Source organism: Zeugodacus cucurbitae, chromosome 3, assembly GCF_028554725.1.
Source record: "Zeugodacus cucurbitae isolate PBARC_wt_2022May chromosome 3, idZeuCucr1.2, whole genome shotgun sequence".
Classification (NCBI taxonomy): domain Eukaryota; kingdom Metazoa; phylum Arthropoda; class Insecta; order Diptera; family Tephritidae; genus Zeugodacus; species Zeugodacus cucurbitae.
In genome coordinates this window covers 21402371-21427085 of record NC_071668.1, presented here as the reverse complement: position 1 = coordinate 21427085, position 24715 = coordinate 21402371, and the positions used below count along the sequence as shown (strand labels likewise).

Sequence of the window (24715 nt, the reverse complement as noted above, 5' to 3'; positions counted from 1 at the left end):
CCAACCAAAACAGCGACCTCGAAAACGAATTTAAGTCGAATGCGATGAATTTTTCAAAAAAGCGTCCGCCTTATTGGAATCGCCATTTTTAATTTGGAAAAAACCGACACCGGATTCGTAATCCGTGACACCGAAAACCCCCGAATAACGACTTTCAAGCGAATCCGAAGAACGTTTACAAAAACTGTTCGCCATATTTTTTTTTGGGGTTATGTCAAAACCCTGATGGTGTTAAATGACCTCGGATTCGGATTCAGCGACCAAAGTAAGAATCCCAAGACATAACCTAATATTTTTTTGTGTGTCTGTGTTAATTAAAACCGATTTCAACTGCTGTCGCCAAAATATATTCATATCTCACAAAATATTAGAACATTAGATAATAATCATGTTACTTCTTGCCATATCGGATGAAATTTGTTATAGACCCAACAATAATTGACAATGAAGTTCCGTAAACATAACATAATTGTCCTTTATTCGAAAAAATGTTGAAAGCAAGGGATTTTTCAACTCTCAAGATTTGGAGTTTAGATCTAAATGAAACAGTGCATATTATCCTAGTTCCAGTTATGATATATCACGTATGGATCGATATATACGGTATATAGTTCAACAGAGTCACTCAAAAGCGATATATATCGTATATGGTTGCTAGAAAAGTTGTGGACCGATCCCGACTAATTTTTAATGAACTGTTATCCAGAGTCAATTTATACCTTTGTTTCAATATCTTTATTGTCCATATGAAGTAAAAGTTGAAGCAGATTTGACAAATAGTGCATTTTCCACAATGGCTAATGAGATATGTAGGAAATAATATTGTAACGGGTGTTTTTTTAGACGTGTGTTTTCAATTAGTCAATATTTTTTCCCTTTTGACAGCTTTTACTTGATTTATCCTCAGTTTGGTTTGCCATTTCATAATAAACAGACTTACGCCGACCTTAATTGATGAAAAAAGGTTGAAAAATAAGTAATGGCAAACTTTATAATAAAGCTGAATTCTTCATCATAAAAACACACCCTTTATGTACTAATGGAAATGAATGCTGAAAGTGGGTTGTGGCCCATAGTCCATTTTTAACTATTTCATTATAAGGTGTATTATTATATAGCTTACTAAATTAACTTCTTTTACACCGTCAACATAGTTGTTTGTGGCTAATGTTTCTAGGAATTCCTTCTGAAATAGCTTTAATAATATATTACGATATATGTTTTAAAAATTTTCTAGAGGGAAACCCATTTCAAAATGATATAAGAATTCCTCCTGTTATCCATATTTATTTAATTTCAATATAAACCAGACAAAACGTTAACTTCGGCTGTACCGAAGCTAATATACCCTTCACAGGTGCATTTCTTTTAGTAACTATGTGTTTAAGCAAATCTAAAGACGTAAGAAAAATTAAGTAAAAACAAGTAAGGAAAGGCTAAGTTCGGGTGTAACCGAACATTTATTAATATTATAAAATACACAATTTGACCCACATATTCGTCATATATATTGTATAAAGTCCATTGAAAGTTGGAAACCATAATATTAGGTTAGAAGCACCGAGGTCCTCGTGTTCGATATATGGGGCCTTAAAAACCTATGGTCCGATTTCGGCGATTTTTAGAATGGGGCTGCCACACTATAAATGCAGTATTTATGCAAAGTTCTGTTCCGATATCTTCACTAGTGCTTACTTTATATATTGTAAAGTTAACGATTCAGATCGTCTTCAAAGTTCTGGTATATAGGAAGTAGGCGTGGTTGTGAAGCGATTTGGCCTATTTTCACACTTGATTGGGATGTAAGGAAACTATTACAAACCAAGTTTCATTGAAATCGGTCGAGTAGTTCCTGAGACATTGTTTTTGACCCATAAGTGGGCGCCGCCACGCCCCTTTTCCATTTTGTAAAAAAATCTGAGTGTAGCTTCTATATGCCATTTTCTATGTGACGTTTCTGATTAGTGAGCTAACCCACTTTTAGTAATTTTCAACCTAACCTTTGTAAGGGAGGGGGGCGTGGTTATTATCCGATTTCTGTAATTTTTGGACTGCATAAGGAAATGGCTAAAAAAACGACTGCAGAAAGTTTGGTTTATATAGCTCTATTGGTTTACGAGATATATACAAAAAACCTATTTGGGGGCGGGGCCACGCCCACTACCCCAAAAAAATTACATCCAAATATGCCTCTTCATAGTACAATCCTTCATACTAAATTTTATTTCCATAGCTTTATTTATGGCTTAGTTATGGCACTTTATGTGTTTTCGGTTTTCGCCATTTTGTGGGCGTGGCAGTGGTCCGATTTTGCTGATTTTCGAACTTAACCTTCTGCCAAGGAACACGTGTTCCAAGTTTCTTTCATTAATATTCGGAATATTTTACTTTATACATATAAATATCTGTACCTTTATACATATTCCAATGAAAAACAAAAAAAATATTTTCAAACCTTGTAATAAATATAAACACAAATAGATATTTAATAAGTTCAAGTGACCTTTGTACAGCGTTAGGTAATAAATTTTTCAGGGCACAATGCGCCATTAACAAACGCGCACTCTATAAATCACTAGCCCCCTACACATACATACGTACTTAGATACACATACATTATATATATGTGAGTTCGCGTGCATGGTATATGAGAGCGAAATACCACAAACCTAACGGTTTTTATAATCAAAGTGGAGAAACTAATATAGCTCATACCATATGCTGTGAGAGTCATTAATGTTTGAGTAATATTTATTGTATTAGATAATTTTTAAAGTACCGTATTGCCTGTTCATGTGAAATAGAATGAAAAAATCTAATTTTCTGAAAGAACAAACCCGCAATTTACTCTAATGCAGCCGAGATATGCAAAGAACATTATCTGGAAATTTCAACAAGTTTCTTCAACTGCTTAGCATTATCAGTGGATATGTGTCTACACTGAAAAGACCACGATCTTGTATTCATAGACCGCCGATATAAGAAGTATGAGATAATTGAGACAATACCAAAAAATCGTATGGACCATATCCTCCATTAGATATTGGGCTTGAGAAAGCTGTCGGCGGAACTGGTAACCATTTACTCTATCCGGGTAACAAGCGGAACCGTGAGATCACTTCAGATTAATTTTTGACGAGGCTTAAACTCAATCCGAAGCCGTTCGAACTACGCTAAATATATATCATTGGGACACACCAGAGACCAAGGAAAAATCGAAATAGTAAACTTTACCTGTCGAAGCTGCTTTGAAGAGCGCGAAGACTAACTGTCGGCAGGCAAGGTAACGGCCACCTTAAAGGAAAAAATGGGCCCAGGGCTCTAATATGCCAATTAGATTCGAATTGAACATTTTATACTCTCGCAATTAATTGCTATATTTTTATTAAGAAAACACACAATTTGACCCATATATTCGGCATAAATATATTTCACATATTAACCTATAAGCTATTAAGCTCATCGTATTTTTGAAAATCCTATAATTAGATTTTAACCTTTTCTGGTAGAGAGACACACTATTAGAAGAAAAGTATTTCCTCTGAATTAAATTAAGATGCCTGAGAGATTTACCGAAATTTTCGGTGAAAAGTTACCATGGGGCACTGAGTTCTTCATATTCGATATCCGGGGCATTGAAAAGTTATAGTCCGATTTCGACAAATTTTTCACAAGTGATGCCACAGATCATATACAGTATTGGTTCCTTATGTATATCTTATAAAGTGAAGGAATAAGATAGAGTTCAAAATCGAGTTACATGGGAAATTGTCGTGGTTGTGAACCGATTTCATCCATTTTCCACACGTGTCATCGGAGTGTCAAGAAAATATTATATACCGAATTTCATTGAAATCTTTCGAATACTTCCTGAGATAGCGTTTTTGATAAGTGGGCGATGCCACGCCCATTTTCCAGTTTGTAAAAAATCTCAGTGCAGCTTCCCGCTGCTATTATTTCTGTGAAATTTAGCGTTTCTGACGTTTTTCGTTAGTGAGTTAACCCACTTATAGTAATTTTCAACCTAACCTTCGTATGGGAGGTAGGCGTGGTTATTATCCGATTTCAACTATTTTCATGGTGTGTGGTGGGATACGTAGGAGAACCGACTGCAGAAAGTTTGGTTTATATAGCTTTATTTGTTTGCGAGATACATACAAATAACCGATTTGGGGGTGGGGCCACGCCCACTTCCCAAAAAAATTAGATCCAAATATGCCCCTTCCTAGTGCGATCCTTTATTCCAAATTTTACTTTTATAACTTTATTTATGGATTAGTTATGACACTTTATAGGTTTTTGGTTTTCGCCATTTTGTGGGCGTGGCAATTCGGATTTTGACTCGTCTCGTCACCCTGATCATTTTGATATACATAACCCTATATCTAGTTCTCGTTTAGTTTTAGGACTTACAAACAACCGTTATGTGAACAAAACTATAATACTCTCTTAGCAACTTTTGTTGCGAGAGTATAAAAAGTGGTCTTTCACTATTATGACTCCAGTTATAACGCCACCGACCACACTTAACCTCAATACCGACCGATAAACCATGCTTAGTGAGTGGTTCCTAAACTTCCACACAACTAAACTCAAAGTAACGTATTTTTGATAGAATAACGGTATATATGTACGAAATGTAATACCGTTATACCATTTTAAATACAAAGTAAAAAAAGGCAATTGCCAAACGTACTTCACTTTCATTAATTAAAGAACCAAGACTGCGTTCGAAGAGCATAAAAATAGCAGCAAATTTGGAGCGGCAACGAAAATATCTCGGGAGACAATACTATACATACAAATACAAAAAGTTGACGATGGACGATAAAAATAGACGATTAACCGCAACGAGAGGCGCCAGCGACAAAATGCCAGCAATTAGACGCTCTTATAACTTAGACACCATACACAATAATAGACGATACTGCCCCTCCCCTGCACCTCCTCAACCACAACCTACACTCGTTTAATAACTTAACATAATAAACTAATTTAATGATACACTCGTTAATACAATCGTAAAGAAAGCATTTTTATGTCACCTGCACGAATACAGCCATTTGCAGACACCAACCAACAGCTGACATATAACGGCATACATATATACGTATGCAATTGTATAGGGAAAAGCGCCACTAAAGTTTGATAACCATTCAATGTGGGGAACATGGCCTGTTGGTGCAATTAAAATCCAAAGTCGCACGATAAAAGCTGGTGCTATCTATAGAAATGGAAATGGAAATGAAAATGAAAATCGAAATTAATAAAGTTAAGTGTCAGCAACAATAAAAATAAAATTACCGACGACAAACCATTTATAGTTGCAAAACCACATGGCCTCCACCCGATTGGTACTCGTTGGAGTGGCGCTTGACTCCTTGCCTACTGGTACAATACTATTAGTTTCAAATGCAACCGCTTTTTAATTTGCAGTAGTTCGAATGACGATGCAAGGCATTCAATAATATTTAATGATGGCTGACGAAACACTTCACTTTATTAATTTTTGAATAATAAAACATTGCGGGCTGGTATAATTAGAGCACTATTTAATATGGGAGTCTAACATATTTTACAAATTGGTTTCGAAAATATTTTAATTGTGGTGAGTTGGTTGAAAAATTTGTTAAATGAATTATAATTTAATAATTTAATGGATTTTAATTTTAAGAAAATATATAAAAGTATTTAAAAGGTGGAAACGTTTTTAAAAATCCCAAACTTCACTCGTCAGAGTTATTTGTATGGCAAGCCAAGTATTTTCCACCATATAACACAAACAGCAATGTCGAAACTGTAAACTATGGTAGTAGTGAGATTTATAAAAAACAAATTTAAAATTGGCACGATCCTACCACTTTTCTGTGGTCCAAAACGTTTCAAAAAATAGTAAAATTGTTTGGATTCCGATGATGATCTATTTAAACTCCATTCAGCTTTTGTTACTAAGATTACTCAATCTTTAATGAAGCTATCGACACAAAGCATCCATATAGTGGCTCTAACATGTAGCTATTCTCATATAAAACCTCGTATTAATCAATAACTCGGTTTGGGGTTAAAAATTTATGATATCAGTCTAAACCTTCCCCAATAGCCTCATGGCTGTTTCCTTTCCTCTGACTGACTTTATACATCTTATATAGCTGACAATAGTAGGAATATGTCTCTAATATGTTATTATTCGGTTTCATAAATTATTGAAATCGGTCTATACCTTGCCAGATCCTGCTAATGGCAGGCAGGTAGTCGCAACTCAGCCGGCCGCCACCTGACTGCCATGAATATTCTATTAGGGTCTTTGTGTCTAGTCTGATGGCAGCTGTGGGAGTGCGATGACCAAGATCTGCCACCTCCTAATCCAGGGTGTAATGCGACTCCCGTGTCCATTGGATGGTTAGCAGCCTGGAGGTAAATCAGGCTGTATTCGAATGGAGCCTCCCAACAACGGGCCGCATTGGGAAGTAACTGTGGCCTTACCACGTCATGGGGCTCTGGAGTGGCGGACCTTTCCCTTCCCCACAGTAAGCAGTGACCAAGAGGCTAATCTATGTAAGAACCAGATGGCAATCAACAACAAAAACAACAACAAACAAAAACCACAAAAACAACCAAACAGCGGCAAGGGTATTCCTAGCTTTGGGAGAAGACCACGCCTCCATGATACCCTAACAGCAGAGGAGTGTTCGCTATTCGAGGAGTTCGCGAGAGGCGACGATGTATCCTCAACGAGCAGCGGCAGAGTAGGCAAGCCACTTCTGGCATCCCAGGCGGGAAAAAAGCACAAAGGAGGTTCGAGCGAGTACGAACCCCACAAATGTACCCTCCATTTTTGGAAAATTTATTAATAACAAAAATAATATATATTTTTTTGATTTTTTTTTTATATACATATATAGGAAATACGATAAAATTTCCCGCTGTATTTATTGCTTACTTCGTCTGTAGCAGACAAAGGTTAGACGTGTTTTTATTAGCTTGGCGAATACTTGAAATTCCTTGCTCGTTCGTGAATGTTTGGTCAGAGACAATAACTGTAACGACGCCTCAGCCTCCATATTCATCAGACATGAATCCGTGTGCCTTTCTCCTATTTTAAAACATAAAGATAACCTTAAAGGGACGTTGTTTTACTCGTGCGCACGAGAAATCGCTGAAAAAGGTAAAGACTAACCCAAAAATCGAGTTTGAAAAGTGCTTCCACGATCGGAAGAAGCGCTGGCATAAATATTTCATATCGGATGAGAACTATTTTAATGGTGACAAAATTAATGTGGACGAAAGCGTTTTCTTTTTTTTTCAAAAACGAAAACTACAGTTATTTTTTGAACACACCTCGTATATATCTCCCTGTTATTTATAAATCATGCTGATCAGTTACAGAAAAAAACATTTTTGCAGAGATTTTGCATCTCACTTCGTAAAATTTGCATTATATTATATTCTCATCTAAACCTTTCTCCTAAATAACTCAAAAATATGCTTATTTTACAGAAAATACCTTGCTTTATTTAGCAACCATATATCAAAAGACAATGTTTTGTACCGTTCGACTTACACTTCTTTGCAACATCAACCAAAGGGCAGGCGGGCAATACTTTACATTGCCAAAAATCTAACTATATACATATGTAATAAGTTATTAACACTCAATAAAAATATTATTTATGTAAGAAATATGGGGAATAGTAAATTGATTAACTAAAGATGTGAAAATATGATATGAATATGTATAATATAATAACAATTATTATTACACCGGTCAACACGATTTTTGGGTCTGACATCTACATGTTAAATTTTAGTTTCTCCTATGACAAAAATATGGAAACATTTTTTTTTTTCAACTACTTTCGTAGAAATTAGAGCAATTTTTCGATTTTTAAGCAAAAATTGCTGATTTTTTATTTTTTCTACAATTTCACTATAGATTATTTTGATAACTGACTTTTAGGTTAAAATAGGCTTCAAAAGCTTTGCGAAGTTTCAAATTTGTTGATAAAGCAAATGTTTTACTTCTAACTTTAATAAATTCACCGCAAATAAAACAGAATTAATCAACATCATTTTTACACTGACTTAAATATTTTTTTGTTGACCGGTGTTGTCAAAGAAATATTAGCAACAATAAATATAAATATTGTACACGTAATTTATGGCGATAATTCGTTCGCGAAAGAACATTCGTTTGATTCCATTTCAACGGAAGTGTACTATTATCCATGTATATCTACATAAATTTACCCTTTATATGCATTTCAGTTGTTATTGCTATTGTCCAGTAGACCATGGATTATTATTCTCTATTTCACATTGCACTGATATTCACTAATCTAGTACATTTTTTCAAACATACAATCCAAATTCTTAACTAATATGTATAAATGTATAGCATTAACTTACTTGGTTTTGTTATTGTACTGTATGCGCAGACTGCAAATGATGAGCTGCTTCTTCTAGTTTCACAAAATGTTCATACTTCTATAGTTTCTATTGGTATTAGTAACAGTGGTAATATGTGAATACCTATTTACACACTTATACATATGTACGACCGTATCTACATAGCGCATCACCGAACTAGCACTTCACTGCTCTTTGAGGTTAGGTTTTTTGATGCTGATTGCGCAGGGTTAGTTATATTAGAAATCTAAACGTTTAAATAGTTTCTAAACACTTCCGTCACTTTATAAAACACACACTATTCGAATTTATTAATTATTGTTCATTATTTATTAATTTAAAATAATAGTTGCAAGTCTTAACCAAATTCACATATTTCTTCGACTGCTTATACACTCGTTAGCAGAAACGGAACTGACGAGTAGCAGTTGGAAACGGATGCAGGCTGCTCATATAACATTTCTCACTGATATTCACTAATCTAGTACATTTTTCAAACTATTGTCTGTATACTCAGTCTGCAAATGATGATAGTTCTCGTTACTCTCATTTCACTTACTCTCACTCGCTAATGTCATAGAGAGATGCACTCACATTTTCGCACTTATAAACTTTCAATTAGCATTATACATGTGTTATATGTAAGTGTGTGTGTATATATGCAATTATTTATGTCCGTTCTTTATGCATCACCTGAATAGTGCTGCATGCAGGTTTGAGGTTATGTTGTCAGAAGATAAGTGAGCATATTTAGATTTCTTGAAATTTCCATCTATATGTAATCTGCGCACATTTTTCACTTTTTGCAATCACTCAACTTAATTAATATATAATTTATGTGTTTATTATAAAATATTCAGCAATATTAGCACATCTATTATAGATCTTGCGCTCCCATTGAACTACTTATTCACTCGTTAGCTGAAACGGAACTGACGGGCAATCGGAAAATGTACTGGAAGGCGGATGTAGGGTTGCATTTCCGCTCCTGAAATTTTAAATTTTTCTAATATTATTATTAATTGATTAAGTTATAATTTTTTTAATTATTAAATTAAATAATATTATTTTTTGAAAGAATATATATTTTTATAACATATATTTAAGTTAAATAATAATTATTTAATAATAAATATTTAATCAAAAAGAAAATTAAAGGTGCACATATGTTTTCCATATTTAAATATGCGGAAGCTCTATTATTTTAGATTTATAGCACTTTTAGTGGTATGGTTGTATTCAATTATTTTCGTAGCAAAATATAATATTTTTTTTTAACTTAATAAAACTTATTTTTTTGTTTTATTTAGTCTAATGTTACCATATATATAATTTTGTAATAAAATAATATAATTTAAGTAATAATAGTATAACTTAAATAAATTATATGAGAGGAAATGCAACACTTCATCCGCTTTCCAGCATTTCTCGTCAGTTCCGCTGCAGCTAACGAGTTAATCGGACGTCGGTTCAATTTGTGAATAAGAAAATATTTTTTTAAGTAGTACATTTTTTCGAATATTAATAAATTTAATTCGTGCGCGCTTCAAATGATACAATTTCAGTAGAAGCATTTAAAAATAAATTCTTAAGAAAACCCAGCGCAATTAGCATTTCGAAAAACATAACCTCAAACAGCAGTGCAGCGCTGCCCAGACGGCACACATATTTCCAATAAAAAGTTTAGAAGTGTGATTTTGGAAAATAAAAAAATAAAAAACTAACGAGTGTGAGTAAATCAAAGGAAGAGATTGCGTGCTCTCACGAATTTAGTCGTATGAGTAAACCCTGCATCCGTTTTCAAACGTTTCTCCTCAGTTCCATTTCGGCTAGTAAGTGAAATCGTAGTACTTCAGCAGCAGTGATGGATTTCTGAATTCATAATGAGCATTAAAATCGTTTTTGTTTAAATTAATAATTTAAATTAATTAAGTCCGTCAATTAGTTGTGAAAGTGTAAAAGTGTTTATCTATATAATTAATATGCGCAATTAGCTTGCTGAAAACATAACCTCAAACAGTCGTGCAGCGCTAGTTCAGTGCTGCATAAAGAACGAATATACATACATACGTACATATTATATAATAGCATACGCTCACACACATATTACCAACATCAAATTTATAAGTGTGAAATTTGGAGAATGATGCAATCGGAAGCTAGCGAGTGAGAGCAAACATGCTAACATTATGTACTAGTTTTGAAAAATGTACTAGTTTGGCAAATATCAGTGTGAAATGAATTATGAGCATCCTTATCCGTTTCCAACCGCTACTCGTCAGTTCCGTTTCAGCTAACGAGTGCACAAGCAGACGAAGGAATATGCGAATTTAGATCAGACGCAAATATATTTTGAATGTAATGAATATTAATCAATAGTGAATAAATTTAGCACTGAGTGTATTTAAAAGTGGTGAAAGTGTAATGAAAGCATTTAATGATTAATTTATAATAAAACTGACCAAGCGCAGTCAGCTAACCAAAACCTAACCTCAAAAAGCAGTGCAGCGCTAGGCCGGCGATGCCTGATGTACGGTCGGTATGTGCATAGAAATTTGTTGTGTGTAATTTGTGTGAAGTTTGTATAAATTGAAGCAGAGGAACAAGTGCGCCCATCATCTGCAGCATAGTCTTACGGGCCAACAGCAAAACAAAGTAAGTCACAATATCCAAATTATTTGAGAATTTAAATCGTATGAAAATATAAAATAAATGTACTAGATTAATGAAATACAGAGTGCCCCAAAAGCCCAAGATATAATAACAAGCAGACGAACATTCGTTCGCCAAAAAATGTTCAGCAACTCTATTTAAACAATGCATTTCTGAAAATTTATATGTATTTATATAACTCGTTTTGAACAATTTTTCAGAGTATTAACTAATTTTCGTAGCACTTTTATTTACAATTCTCCTTTTATAACCTAGAATACAAGGTATAAGAACAGTTTCGGTTTAATTCATAATTACTACTAATGCCACATTGTGAACAAAGTTAACAATTTCTTGGCATCATTGTCACTCTGTGTGCGGAAATGCTTATAGACACCGAGAAATGTCAAAACGAACATATGAAAACAAAACAAAAGATAGTCCTCTAGTAAACAAATTAGTAACGTTATTGATAGTTAACGCCTTTTAATAAATAGTTCATTTACAAATTCAATTTTGTGAAATAAAATTGTAACTGTTATGTTACCAGAGACGACCACATTTTCAATAACCCTACTCATTTATGGCTCAATACTGTTACTACTCATATACTATGTAAGTTAATTAAATGCTAGTATAAAAAATTACTATGATTAACAGTATTGACTAACTATCACAGGTACTGACACTTGCCGATCTGGAGAGTGACTATATAAACGCACAAGAATGTTGTTCACGTTTGAACATTTGGGTTGTACCGAAATTCGGTGTACATGCTTTCCTTTGCATTCTGCTATTGCTTGACGGCCACTGGATAATGTTATCACTTAATATGCCAATGGTCATATGGCTAGGTTATGAGTTGTACAGTCAGCCTAGAGATAGCCTCGGCGTTTACGATCCTATTGATATACATAGTCGTGGACTTATGAGAATACATCTTCGAAACTGTATGATTTATTTGGGATATTACTTCGTGATGTTTTTCGTGGCAGTTTACTGGTTAGTATCCCAAATGCTATATAATTGATTGGTTGTATGTACAACTTTCATATTTTATTACAGTTGCATTAGTTCACTAATCAAGGGAGATCCAATTAAACGTCATGAGGAAGAAGAATTCATAACAGAGTTTTAAATGAGTCGAATATTTTTTAAGCTGCACAACTCAAGACACTACAATCAAATAGTTGTAGAATTCTCGTTAGTTTTTATATCGTACTAGTCAAATTCGTCGTCACAATCGCACCGTATACTACATATATAAATGATAAGTAGTAATGTCTTCCTATTTTATAGTAAAGTGCAAAGTCTGCTTTGCCCGTCATAAAACATTTTAGAGTAATATTCATAGCCATTGACACAAAAAAATAATAATTGAGTCGCATCTAAACACATTTGTGCGTACGACATACATTACCGGAATCTTAAAGAATTTTTTTTTTTTTTTGGTTATAAATTAAATATTTTAAATTGTTTAACATTTATGCTCTTTACGAGCAAAAAAAAATATACATTGGTACATAATTTTTTTACAGCCATTAATTTCCGATTTATTAGTGTACTGGACGTACATATAGATTATAATATACAAATTGTTAATTTATTATTTAACATATTCTATTTATAATTTAAATGTTTCTAAACTTGCTAACAATTAATAAACCATATATAAAATTATATTATTTGAGTATGCACTTGCGTAAGGCACTAGAATACCCATCATTTCAGAAAATCTACCACTTCTTGCAATTCGCGTTCTCGCGCTTGCTTTTGCGCCCAACGCGATTCAGCCAATTTCACGTTGACAACCCAACGATCGTGTGCTAACCGTATACCGCAAGTACCACCGTTGTCTGCGTTTACAATCGGTTGCTTCGCATTATTGCTGGCGCCTCCCATATAGTATTTTGCATCAGAACGTGGATGCCTTCGCTTAGCTGGACACAATTTACCACCTTTGGGAAAAGGCGGTTGTTGTAGATAATGCTTTAGACAACCTTGGTGGAAGAGATGTCCACAATAAACACGTTCTACATATGCATCCTTGCTGTCATCCAACTCTAGCTGCGTAGGTTGCTTTGGTAACACAGCTTTATCACAAATTGGACATAGCTCTCTATAAAAGTCAGCGGTAGCGGCTAGGCAAAACTTGAGCGCACGATATAAACTGGGTGCTGGTTGAAAGCTCATTTGTTCCTTCGCATTCAAACGTAGTGGTGGTTCTACACATTGTCTAGCAATTTCACGCGATTGTCCGTTCAGATAACGTAGCAAAATTGCTGGCAGATTAGTTTCTTGATGCTGAAATTGTGCACACTGCTTCGGATAATCTTTTGGTATGAGCGCACTCACTTTGTAGTAGTACTCTCCACCTTTAGCAGTTAGTTGTACAATCGAATGTCGTTGTTTCAACTTCAACTGATCTGGTGTAGCGTCAGCACCCAAATCACGTCGTAGATCTTGTATCTCATCAAAACAAACACATAGCGGATTTTCAGTAAGATATTGTTGCACAAATTTTAGTACGTGCAGTCCTTGTGGTTTACCCAAATGTTGTCGTGCATATTTTTCACTAAGCGTTGCAAGACCGTCTAGGAACCGACTTGATAATGTGCGACTTTTTAATTCAACAAGTATCGGTTCCTTTGGATAATTGGCTGGAAAACGCAAGCAAACTGTGAGCTGGCGATACGACTCATGCTCTGCAATGTCTACGCGCACAAGTGGTGATTCGCCACAAGTACAGGCTATGATTTTAGAATTTGGTACAGTGTTCTCGCACAGTTTACGTATTTCTTCGATTTCAAAATCAATTATACTCATAATTGTAAATAACTTGAAGTAATATTATTTTATTTGGTTCCAGTGTGAATTTTTATTTATAATTTCCAAATGTGCAACAATTAGCGTTGCCGTGCTGTCAAAAAACATATCGCTACTTTAACGGTACAATTTATTGCCGTGTGCGTCAAAATTGTGTTATTTTTAATTAAATTTAAGTATTCAAAATTTTTTTGAAATATATCTTAAATTCTACAAATAGGTTTTGAAATTCATTATTATAATAATTTAATATTAGAAAAGCGATTTACTAAAAAAATAAAATAAAATGGTTTGGCATCAATAACATTGCCAGTATAATATGGCGTCCACACGATAAAAATTTGTATTTCAAGGTCATAGAAAATGGCTATTTTCTTTATTATTGAATGATGAAATGGCCTCTTGGACAGATATCTGAACGAAAAAAACAATCCAAATAGTGAATTTGGCCAAAAACTTCTTAGTTTTGGTGAGAAGATGTGCGTTCCAGCTGGAAATATTTTTACCATTAATAAAACAGAATTCCAGAATTATAACAAATCAGACAAATAGTAATTTTTGTGTCCTAATTTAATATTTTAATTATATTTTTGATTTCATTTAATATACATTTCAACATATATATTTTTTGTATTGTCTTTTGTCTTGTGATTGATCGCTTATCATTTATCTTTCTCAATTAACCGTAACATTGTTTATATTTTGAGTTAAAAAAAAACGTTTTAACTATTATTTCTTCGCCTGAATCGCGTTGTAAACAGATTGAGCTACCGTTACATCTTCAGCAGCCATACCTAAAACAGAACCAAATATTATTTCTATACAAAATTATTTTTTTTTCACTTACCCATCGATTGAAATATGGTTATTTCATCATGAAGTGGATATTTTTGTGTATTTATAACTTCACCAACTTCTCCAATAATCTCAGCTTTTAAACCTTTTAGCTCGGTTTTTGCGTTTTCCCAGGAGTCAATATATACCTTTGCCTTCGCGTAAATATCTGGCCCAACTTCGCCAAAGTGCACTTGACCAGCGCCAACAGCTAAAATATTGTTACAGGAATTTAATATCTCTTACAGCAATATTTAAATTAATTAAATTGTAAATAATACGATTTCATCAAATATGTTTTTATGTCTCAACGCATGCGCATTAACGAGTTTTGAAACACTAGCTTTGTTTGAGTAATACATTTGTCTATATGTACTATTCTTGTTTGCATTTCTGCGCAACTTACTATTTATATGCACATGACGCTTCTTTAACATCTTTCGCGTAACTAAAGGTGTTGAGGAGTATGTGCCCACACAAACAATATCAGCATCTGCAACTGCTTCCGATGCGGTTGTGCAGGCATGTACACTCACGTTTGGTATTTCTGACTGCAATTTTTTCGCCAATGACTCAGCTTTCGCATGTGTACGATTCCACAAGTAAATATCACTAACTGTGAAATAATTACACATGCCTAATGCATGACTTTCGCCTTGCACACCAGTGCCAATTATAGCCACTTTGACTGGCCGTGCAACACCTTCGGGATAACGTGAAAAATACAAGTACTTAGTTGCCACTAAGGACGCGGCTGCGGTGCGCCAAGTCGTAATATCTGTACCATCCATTACACAATCTAATTTTCCTGTTTCCGTATTGAAAATGAGAATATTTGCCATATCCATGGTAATGGATTTTGGCGTTCAGGATTTTTACTAAACGATGTCACCAGTTTACAAGCTATTGTGCTGTATATTGCTGTATTGGAATCCTGATTAGCACTGGCGGAGGTCAGTTTATAATTTCCCACATATGCGGGCATTGAAAATAAAATTTTGCTTTTGTCACCACAAGTTGTTATGCTGCGCGCGGGTTGATTTGTGTGTGGTTTGTCGTGATCGGAACTCTGAGCAGGCTGTGAATTGGCAACTGACTTCATTGCTTCCTCTACAGCTTCGCACACCATTCTCCAGTTAAGGACTTCGCGTACCTGTTCTGCAGTTATTTGATTTATTGGCGTAGACATATTTATTTATTGCTTTGAATTATTTGCTACAATGCAGAGGATTTAGAACACCTTATGCACTTCACTAAATTTTCAAAATACTTGTTATCTTTGCGTATTTCAACACAATACTGATAGAAGATCATTCTTGACAAAAACATATATAAATATGTATTTGCTACAGTGCAATGGATTTAGAACTTACTTGAACACAATAATGAAAGAAGATCATTATTGGCAATATAATGTTTAGATATGTATATATATGTATGTGTTTATTTAATCAACATCACAATAAGCTAATGCGAAGGGGTAGAACTGCTTCAATACTTTTTTATATATTTTATATTTCAAACATTTCGGTGCTGAACAAGCCACACTTGTATAAATAAATAAAGGTTTTCTAAACTGCAACATATTCATATAAATTAAAATACTTTTTATTATTATGCATAATATTTATTTTGCAAAAAGGTTTGTCATAACAAATATTTGTCTCTTTCGAAGTATCTAAAATATTGCAGACGCGCATTATATTATTTTAAATTTAGAGTGGCAACACTATTTGTATCATTATTAAAAATAAGCAAATTCGACTGCACGGTTTGTCGCCACGTTGTGATTCACATTTGTGTAAAATAAATTTAAATAAAAATGGTTTTGGATTTAGATTTGTTCCGCAGTGATAAGGGCGGAAATCCAGACGCTATCAGAGAAAATCAGAAAAAGCGTTTTAAGGATTTAGCGCTAGTGGAGACCGTCATCGAGCAAGACACCGAATGGCGACAACGTCGACACCGTGCCGACAACCTAAACAAGGCAAAAAATCTTTGTAGCAAGGAAATCGGTGAAAAAATGAAGAAAAAAGAACCACAAGGTGATGCCGCTGAAGAAGTGCCTGAAAATGTGAAGGCTACATTGACTGAAGTAACTTCGGATGTATTGCGTCAGCTAACAGTGAATCAGATTAAGAAGGTGCGCGTACTAATCGATGAGGCAATGTCAGAGAATGAAAGGTGTCTGCAACAAGCTGAGCAACGGCGTAATACTGCGCTGCGTGAAGTTGGAAATCATTTACACGAAACAGTCCCAGTATCCAATGACGAGGAAGAGAATCGCGTGGAACGCACATTTGGCGATTGTGAACGCAAAGTCAAATACTCGCACGTCGATCTTATTGTAATGATAGACGGCATGAATGCGGAAAAGGGTGCAGTAGTGTCAGGAGGACGTGGTTATTTCTTAACTGGTCCAGCAGTATTTCTTGAACAAGCACTCATTCAACATTCACTACATATGTTGAGTGATCGTGGTTTTACGCCTCTGTATACGCCATTCTTTATGCGCAAAGAAGTTATGCAGGAAGTGGCACAACTCTCGCAATTCGACGAAGAACTATACAAAGTGGTAGGAAAGAGCAGTGAACGTGGTGATGAGGTTGGTACAGATGAGAAATATCTAATTGCAACATCAGAACAACCAATTGCTGCCTACCATCGCGATGAATGGTTGCCAGAGGCTTCCCTGCCTATAAAATACGCTGGCTTGTCCACCTGTTTCCGTCAAGAAGTCGGTTCTCATGGACGCGACACGCGTGGCATTTTCCGTGTACATCAGTTTGAGAAAGTCGAACAATTCGTGCTTACCTCGCCACATGATAACAAATCATGGGAGATGATGGACGAAATGATTGATAACGCCGAAAGATTCTGCCAATCTTTAGGAATTCCATATCGCATTGTTAATATTGTATCTGGTGCGCTGAATCATGCTGCTTCCAAAAAACTAGATTTGGAAGCTTGGTTTGGTGGTAGCGGCGCATTCCGTGAACTTGTTTCCTGCTCAAACTGTCTGGACTACCAAGCGCGACGTCTGCTAGTACGCTATGGTCAAACAAAGAAAATGAATGCATCCGTGGATTACGTGCATATGTTAAACGCCACAATGTGTGCCGCAACTCGTGTCATATGTGCTATACTCGAAACGCATCAAACGGAGACGGGCGTCAAGGTGCCAGAGCCGTTGCAAAAATATATGCCAGCAAAATATCGTGATGAAATTCCATTTGTAAAACCGGCGCCAATTGATGTCGAAGCCGCAACCGCTGCAGCCAAAAAAGGAAAAGGCAAAAAGGACCCTGCTGCTTAGAAACTTAATTGGAGATATTATGTATGGAATTCCGCTAAATGCAAGATTTGTTATTTATACTCGTAATGCGTTGGGAAACACTTTCAGTTTATAGAGTTGCTGCTTCTACATAAACATAAAAATAGCTTAACAAAATATTACACTAAACATTAATGTATTTATTCAGGATCAAATGTTGGCTTGTGCGAGATTTTTTAAAGTAAATAAAACGTAAATAATTTAATAAACACACTAAATGCAATTACTATTTGGTTGTACGCGTATATATTACTTTTGTTTGAGCTTATAGAAAAATAGTTGTCAATAGTTGATGTAGTCGCAAACAATATTTGCCAAAGAGTAAGGATTGTTGAATTAATAGTTCTCAGGGCTGATTTAGAGAATCGGTTGTTGTTGTCGGTATATAGCTATTGCTTGTCAAACATAAATAAAGTACTTTATTTTACAATTTGCCTTTATTTATCAATGCTTTTTCACACAGTTAGAACTCATTTGGTTACCTTGGAAACCAACACACTTGTTTGTTTCTGTTTGTATAATATCACATTATTTTCATAAATTTTCAATTAGTACGAAAAGAAAAAAAATACATGAAAATATAATTAAACATTTCGAGATTTAACAATGAAACAAACGATAAAGGAAAAAACTAACCAAAAGCTTACGCGTTGGGATCGAATACGTAAACGTAGTACGTGTAAGCATTCAACTACACTAAAAACTGATATTGTAAGAAATTTTATTGAGAAGGATTATATCAATCAGCACGATGAATCCTTATTATGCGGCAAAAGCGCACCAAATAAAGCGCTTAATCCTGCGCTGGTTATGGATATGCGACACGAAATGGTAATGGAAGTTGGGTTATAAAAAATGTTGGATAATAAAATAAATGTTCATTAATGATTTGTAATTTTTACCTAAAACAGTTTCGTAAAATACCACGAAAGTTGCCTTTAGCTACTGTGGGTGGACAGCGTACGCTTGACGCTTGTGTAAATCATAATTTGGTTGTTGAAGAACGCTACATCATGAATGAGTTGAACAAATTCCGACAGCAATTACAGAAAAATCACAAAAGGAACACGCTTAAGGTTAAAATAACACAAAATGTTGACGACAATAAAGTATATGACATGGACAATGCTTTCCTAACACAAAGCTTGGTAAGAACTGCAAAGCATATTGAAAACTTCTACGCTGCGCCCTTGGATGCACTGCAAGCAGTTAATGAATTGTGTGAAACGACTAGGCCAATAGAAAATAGCAAATTAATTGAAAAGGATCACAAAAGGGTAAATTATAAAAGTGGTTTGGAAATTGTTAATGAAGAAGAAGTTAAAGCAGAATCTAAAGAAGATGTTAGAAGTGCCAGAAGTGAGGAGGACCATAACTTAAAAATTAGAGAAATGGTTAATGAAAATGGTGAGGATACACGGAGGATTGACTTAAATATTTGCACGAAAAAATCCGTTGAAGAAATTCTTTCGAAAAATGTAATAATTGACAATGAGGCTGATACTATTTCTGAAGAAAAATCTATTGCAAAAGTGCAACAATTCGAGGACGAAACCTGCAATTGTCCAAAAAGTGCGGATGTGGAAATAAATGATAAAGATCACTGCAAAACACGTTGTGTACGTTTTGTTGATAAGGTGCATGTAAAGAACTTCAATCGTGAGAACTCCATTTGTTCCAATACCAGCGATGGTATTGATTCAGTTGTTTCGGATTTAGCGGAGGAGGCTCTCTTCGAGCTGCAAATGGAAGCAGAAGAAAATGTATCACACGAAAACGAATCAAACACAGATTCTAAGGCAGCATCAGAATCCACTGAAGTTCAAAATAATTGTGAGAATACAAAGACATATCAGTCCGTTGCCAACACATTGGAACCACTAGTCATTACAAGACTAATAAAACCGCAAGAAGTAGATTCTGCAATTACAACTTCTGAAGAGTTGGAAGATGAAAGCATTTCCAATCATGAGCAAAACCTGATTATACAACAACTTTTTCGGCCACGCGCAAATACAAATGTTGCGTTGTTGAAAAAATATTTCTTAAAATGGATTCACTTTATAACCATAGAGAAAATAGAACGCGAGGATGTCACCAGTAAAAGTGATCGTGTGCATAAAATCAATATGTTCTTGGACAAAATACGTAAAGAGAAATTACGTTTAACACGTTATGCACGACAGTGTCATGCTGGACAAGCGCGTGATGAAACACAGAAAGGACCAGTGGTGGCAGCTCAAACAACAAAAAAGTATCAAAACAAGTAAGTTCAATAAAAAATATTAAAGTGATCAAGAAAGTGTAATAAATAACTAAGATTGATAATAACAAAACATCGTGCTCCAAGTACAAAGCCAACGGTAGCAAACTACGAGCTCAATCTTCATATTTCTTATTTTTTTAATTCACGGTGTCACTTTTTTGTAGAATAAAAATCCAACAGGACATTATTGATCTGCAAAAGATGAAGCTAGAACGCCAAGAACGCATAATTATGGAATTGAAATTAAATAAACTGTCCGATGAAGCAAAGGAAGCGCGACAAGACTTAAAGAACGAGCTAAAGACAATCATACGTCATGGTGATCCGAAATTCAAAGCAAAAGCTAAATGTCTACAGCTCATAGGCAATCTGCGTGATGAAAAAGATGATAATGCAACTAGTTTGCAGGGCAGAGCATTGCTGATGCCGAAATTCTTACTTAAAATGGAGGAACGCGCTTTGGAGAGAAACATAAGACATGAAAAAGCGCGTCAGAGGCGCCTGCAACAAGAGGCCGAGAAGGAGGCGCAAAAGATGGCGGCAGAAGAAGCAAAGGTTTATACTAATTTTATGTAAAATTTAATATATTCACATTTTCGGTAGAAAATTTTAAATGGCAAGACATTTTTATTGTTTAAATGTTTAAGTGTTTATTAGAAATAAGTAATTTACACTCGCGTGTTAAATAATAATACCCTTCAATAAATTCTTAGCGTCTAGAAGATGAAGAGGCTAAGCGCATGCGCATAGAAGCTTTAAAAGAGAAGCGACGCCAAGAGAAAATGGCTAAAATACTTAAGGAACGAGAACATCAGAGAGCGATTGAGGCTAGGAATAAAGCTGATGAGTTTTACCGGCGCCTACTGCTACGCCGCATTGGCATGGAAGGATTTAAGCGCTTGATAATGCGTAAACGTGAAAATAAGCGTAAGTGTGAGCACTTCAGACGACAGATTTTCAAGCGCACCTACTTTGTTAACTGGCGCGACTATTATCTAAAAGTACGCACTGAAAGGCAATTACTGGCCGATGATTTATATGATAAAATATTAAAACGCAACGCATTATGTGCCTGGCAATTGTATGTGCAGCAAGAGCGTTGTAAATACAATGTAGCCGTTGATTGGTGTGACTTGAAACGTACCGAGCTCACATTTAAATTATGGGCACAACATAGCGCGCGTATGAGCGCCATTGAGGCAGCGAAAATGAAACAGGCGACATCGCACCATGAATGGTAGGAGGAAATATGAATTTGTAATTATTAAAGTTTTTTTTATAACTTTTTTATGCACTTATAACCATGCAGGCATTTGAAGTGGAAAGTTTTGGATTGTTGGCAACGTTTGCCACAAATATTGCAGTTGGAAAGAGAGACGGAGGAGCGACGTCAACGTTGGCGTATGAAAATATGGGAGCTGTTGCCAGATTATACACCAAACAGAGATAATCCATAAACGAAGCTTATAACAGAAAATATTTTACAAATAAAATATGTTTTTACATAGTTTAAATTTATTTCAAATCACTTATTTGCTACTAATTCAAAAAGTTCGTTAATCGCTTTGTCGATTATACGCAACTCGTATTATTTGAAAGCAGTTTAAAGTGCACAAAATTAATACACGCACTAAGAAAAAATACTAGTCAGTGTTGCTATGCAGTAATATGAATTATATTCTTTTTTTGTTTTTAATAATTAATTTTCATACGAGGAATTATTTTTAATTTTAATGCAATTAAGATGAAGCAAAATACTATTTTTTGTTTTTTTTTTATGTTTTGTTTACATCGCACTTGCTGTGTTTTCGCGTTTAAATTGTGCCGTTCACAAATTTTTTTGTCTTGTTAAATTTTAGAGTATAAAATTCTTCCAATTATATTTCACTGTTTTGTTATTTCCACGCATTCCACGCTTGTACTCATGCATTGTTATGCCACGCGATATTAAATATAACTGTCGCACAAGTACCGCCACCATACAAGCGGTTATAAGTAATGCATAAACAGCGAGCACATAGGCTAAGCCCAATCTACAAAGAAAAAAAAAATTTTAGAAATGAGTTGCTTCTGCTTAAGTTGAGTTTATGCCACTTACTCATACATGTCGAAAACGCCAGTACAATCGTCTGGTAGCAAAATTTGTAGACCAAAAATATTAACGGCTTTAAATGGATGGCACACTGCCGTTAGTATCAAATCAGCGCCCAATAAAAGCGCAAAAATTGCAAAAATTAGGCCAACAATATAGAGGCGGTGATTTTTTTCGCCAATACAGCAATTTAGCCAATAACTATGGTGATCATAACGCCTAATGCAAACCCTACAAAGTGGGCAATGTGCAGTTCTGGCGGGCACACTCTTACGACAGGTTGCACAGCGGTTTGGCTGATTACCGCTGGCATCATCAATCGTCGTTTGTATATCCTCCAAATCTTGCTCGATCAATAAAGTTGTTTGCTCTGCATCATCCTCCTCATTAGCGCTGGTTTCGGTAATGTCTGGCAGCTCGCTGCCAACGCCAACGACAGTTTGCACGACATTATTTAAAGTGGCACGCTTACGTGCCTGCCAAAAACTAACCGACGTAACTATAGACAGCACCACTAAAGCCAAATTTTCTTCCGGTAGCACCTCTAGTAGTGGGCCAGTCGTTTCAAATAATAATATTAAATAAAGTAAAGACGAAATTATCCACATACTGAAGAAGCTTGTACGCACTGCTCTACGCTGTACGTAATTGAAAGCATAACAAATTATCACAGAAGTTGCCAAAAATATCACAATGCAAGTGTATGCATTGATGGCCGCCAAACTGATTAGTAGCGGTATAACAAATATGGGTGCAATACTATCTAATGTCACTTGTTTTGCGCCCCCATGCCATGGTATACGTAAACGGTCCTGAAAAGTCAACAACATATTGCGTTGTCGCGTGCGATCGATGGGTCGACAAGTCAACCAACTACAATTATCAATTAAAAAGCACATTATAAATAACAATTCTGCAATAAATATATTACCGAAATACTCACTTAGTAAATACTTTGTCAAAGTCTTCACAGTCGCAGCAGCAGCTGACAATGTGATAACGCTTGTTATGACGATCTATATATTCGCAGCAACAGAGTCCTGAATTGGGTTGCTTTTCAGCATCTAACTCGTTTTGTGACTGCAGAAAATAGTCTGCCATGAAATTTACATTTAGAAATTTTAGCAGCAACAACCAATTAGCAAGCGTTTGTCATTTATCCAAACGAAATTTCCAAGCAGCGTTAAATGAATCAAAAAAAAACATGCACACAAATATTAATTACAGATATTTTTATGTAACATATTTTTGTAAAATATGTCTTCTATAATGTGCTATTTAGCAAAAAAAGGAATCAATAAATTGTTTAATATTGTTTATATTTTTCAACTCCTACTTTACTCCACCGGCTGGACCAAGTAATAAAAGCTTGCCAGATTGTTTGTAAAAGCTTGAAATGTAAGTGAACCAGGGTGCCCAATAGCCAATGAAATGTAAAAAGGAAATTGGTATTCAAAAAATGTAATAGAAATTTTTTATAAATAGTATTCGACTATATATCATATAGTATGTAACAATTTTATAATATATATGCGTATACCAACAAAAAATATAATAAAAAATTGATAATGCGTATTTACTAAAAGAAATGTTAAAATTGATAGTAATTGTTCCTAGAAGGTTCTAAGGGAAAGTTAGTCCAATCAGACCAATAATCGTCAATCAGACAAATATCGTTAACGACACTCTCAGTGTTGTCAAAATTGTTCCCAAGGTCGATACAAAAACATTAATGTAATGGAAAATAAGTAAAATTTGGCTAAAATTGGCCAATGCAATTTCAAAGCTAAATACATTTTTTTCTAAATATTGGCTGGGAAAAGTAAGCACTATTTTTTTTTAACTGAAAATTCATAACCGGAACTGGCTCAAAGTTTTATGCGATAGGATAGAAATAATTTTTAAAATTTATGATCTACCGGTATAACAACAACATTCAGTATATTGGGGTCCACGAAGAGGATTTTTTAACACCCAAACACATACTTATTTTTATTTAAGCCGAAGTTCTATGAAGATGTTCCCACTAGTACTAGATAGAATGGGCTGTAGGACCATGGTTAGCATACTTACTGGTCACAGTCTAGTATCGATGCATGTCTATAAGATGGGACTGTCAGATCGAGAGGAATGCTGGAAGTGTAAAGAGCAGCGCACCAAGAAAACAGTGTAGCATCTCTTGTGCGTTTGTCCTTTGCTAGGAAGACTCAGCTTCAGGTATCTAGGTACCCCACAGCACAATAAGTTGGAGGAGGTATCGATAGTGAGGCCTCATATATATATATATATATATATTTGGCGTAGA

At 35.0% G+C, this 24715-nt stretch overlaps 6 protein-coding genes across 7 annotated transcripts; 3 read left to right on the top strand and 3 right to left on the bottom strand.

Annotated features, from left to right (window-relative positions):
* Positions 1 to 11468: 11468 nt before the first annotated feature.
* LOC105217527 (protein cornichon homolog 4) lies at positions 11469 to 12740 on the top strand. The gene is made up of 3 exons (XM_011192572.3): positions 11469 to 11673; positions 11738 to 12060; positions 12124 to 12740. The coding sequence occupies exons 1-3, from the start codon at positions 11599 to 11601 to the stop codon at positions 12194 to 12196; spliced, it is 471 nt and encodes a 156-aa protein (XP_011190874.2). The 5' UTR covers positions 11469 to 11598; the 3' UTR covers positions 12197 to 12740.
* LOC105217526 (uncharacterized) lies at positions 12586 to 14001 on the bottom strand. The gene has a single exon (XM_011192570.3). The coding sequence runs from the start codon at positions 13882 to 13884 to the stop codon at positions 12781 to 12783; it is 1104 nt and encodes a 367-aa protein (XP_011190872.2). The 5' UTR covers positions 13885 to 14001; the 3' UTR covers positions 12586 to 12780.
* Positions 14002 to 14593: 592 nt separating this feature from the next.
* Positions 14594 to 16105, bottom strand: LOC105217525 (ketimine reductase mu-crystallin). The gene is given in 4 exon segments (XM_011192569.3): positions 14594 to 14678; positions 14732 to 14929; positions 15125 to 15559; positions 15562 to 16105. Coding segments are annotated over 4 exon segments (1044 nt in total). The 5' UTR covers positions 15908 to 16105; the 3' UTR covers positions 14594 to 14613.
* Positions 16106 to 16449: 344 nt separating this feature from the next.
* LOC105217524 (serine--tRNA ligase, cytoplasmic) lies at positions 16450 to 18281 on the top strand. Its single transcript, XM_011192568.3, has one exon. It carries the CDS (start codon positions 16541 to 16543, stop codon positions 18032 to 18034), a length of 1494 nt encoding a protein of 497 aa, XP_011190870.2. The 5' UTR covers positions 16450 to 16540; the 3' UTR covers positions 18035 to 18281.
* A 154-nt stretch (positions 18282 to 18435) lies between these two features.
* LOC105217523 (uncharacterized) lies at positions 18436 to 21923 on the top strand. The gene is made up of 5 exons (XM_011192565.3): positions 18436 to 18883; positions 18964 to 20318; positions 20483 to 20873; positions 21032 to 21555; positions 21628 to 21923. The coding sequence occupies exons 1-5, from the start codon at positions 18659 to 18661 to the stop codon at positions 21773 to 21775; spliced, it is 2643 nt and encodes an 880-aa protein (XP_011190867.2). The 5' UTR covers positions 18436 to 18658; the 3' UTR covers positions 21776 to 21923.
* Positions 21812 to 23848, bottom strand: LOC105217528 (palmitoyltransferase ZDHHC23-B). 2 transcript variants are annotated; one of them, XM_054226547.1, is made up of 4 exons: positions 23747 to 23848; positions 23354 to 23504; positions 22417 to 23283; positions 21812 to 22351 (listed from the first exon to the last, which is right to left on the bottom strand). In XM_054226547.1, exons 3-4 carry the CDS (start codon positions 23238 to 23240, stop codon positions 22174 to 22176), a joined length of 1002 nt encoding a protein of 333 aa, XP_054082522.1. In that variant the 5' UTR covers positions 23241 to 23283; positions 23354 to 23504; positions 23747 to 23848; the 3' UTR covers positions 21812 to 22173. The 2 variants fall into 2 exon arrangements, with proteins under 2 accessions (XP_054082522.1, XP_011190875.1); XM_011192573.3 differs by having other exon boundaries at positions 23354 to 23786.
* Between the last annotated feature and the right edge of the window lie 867 nt (positions 23849 to 24715).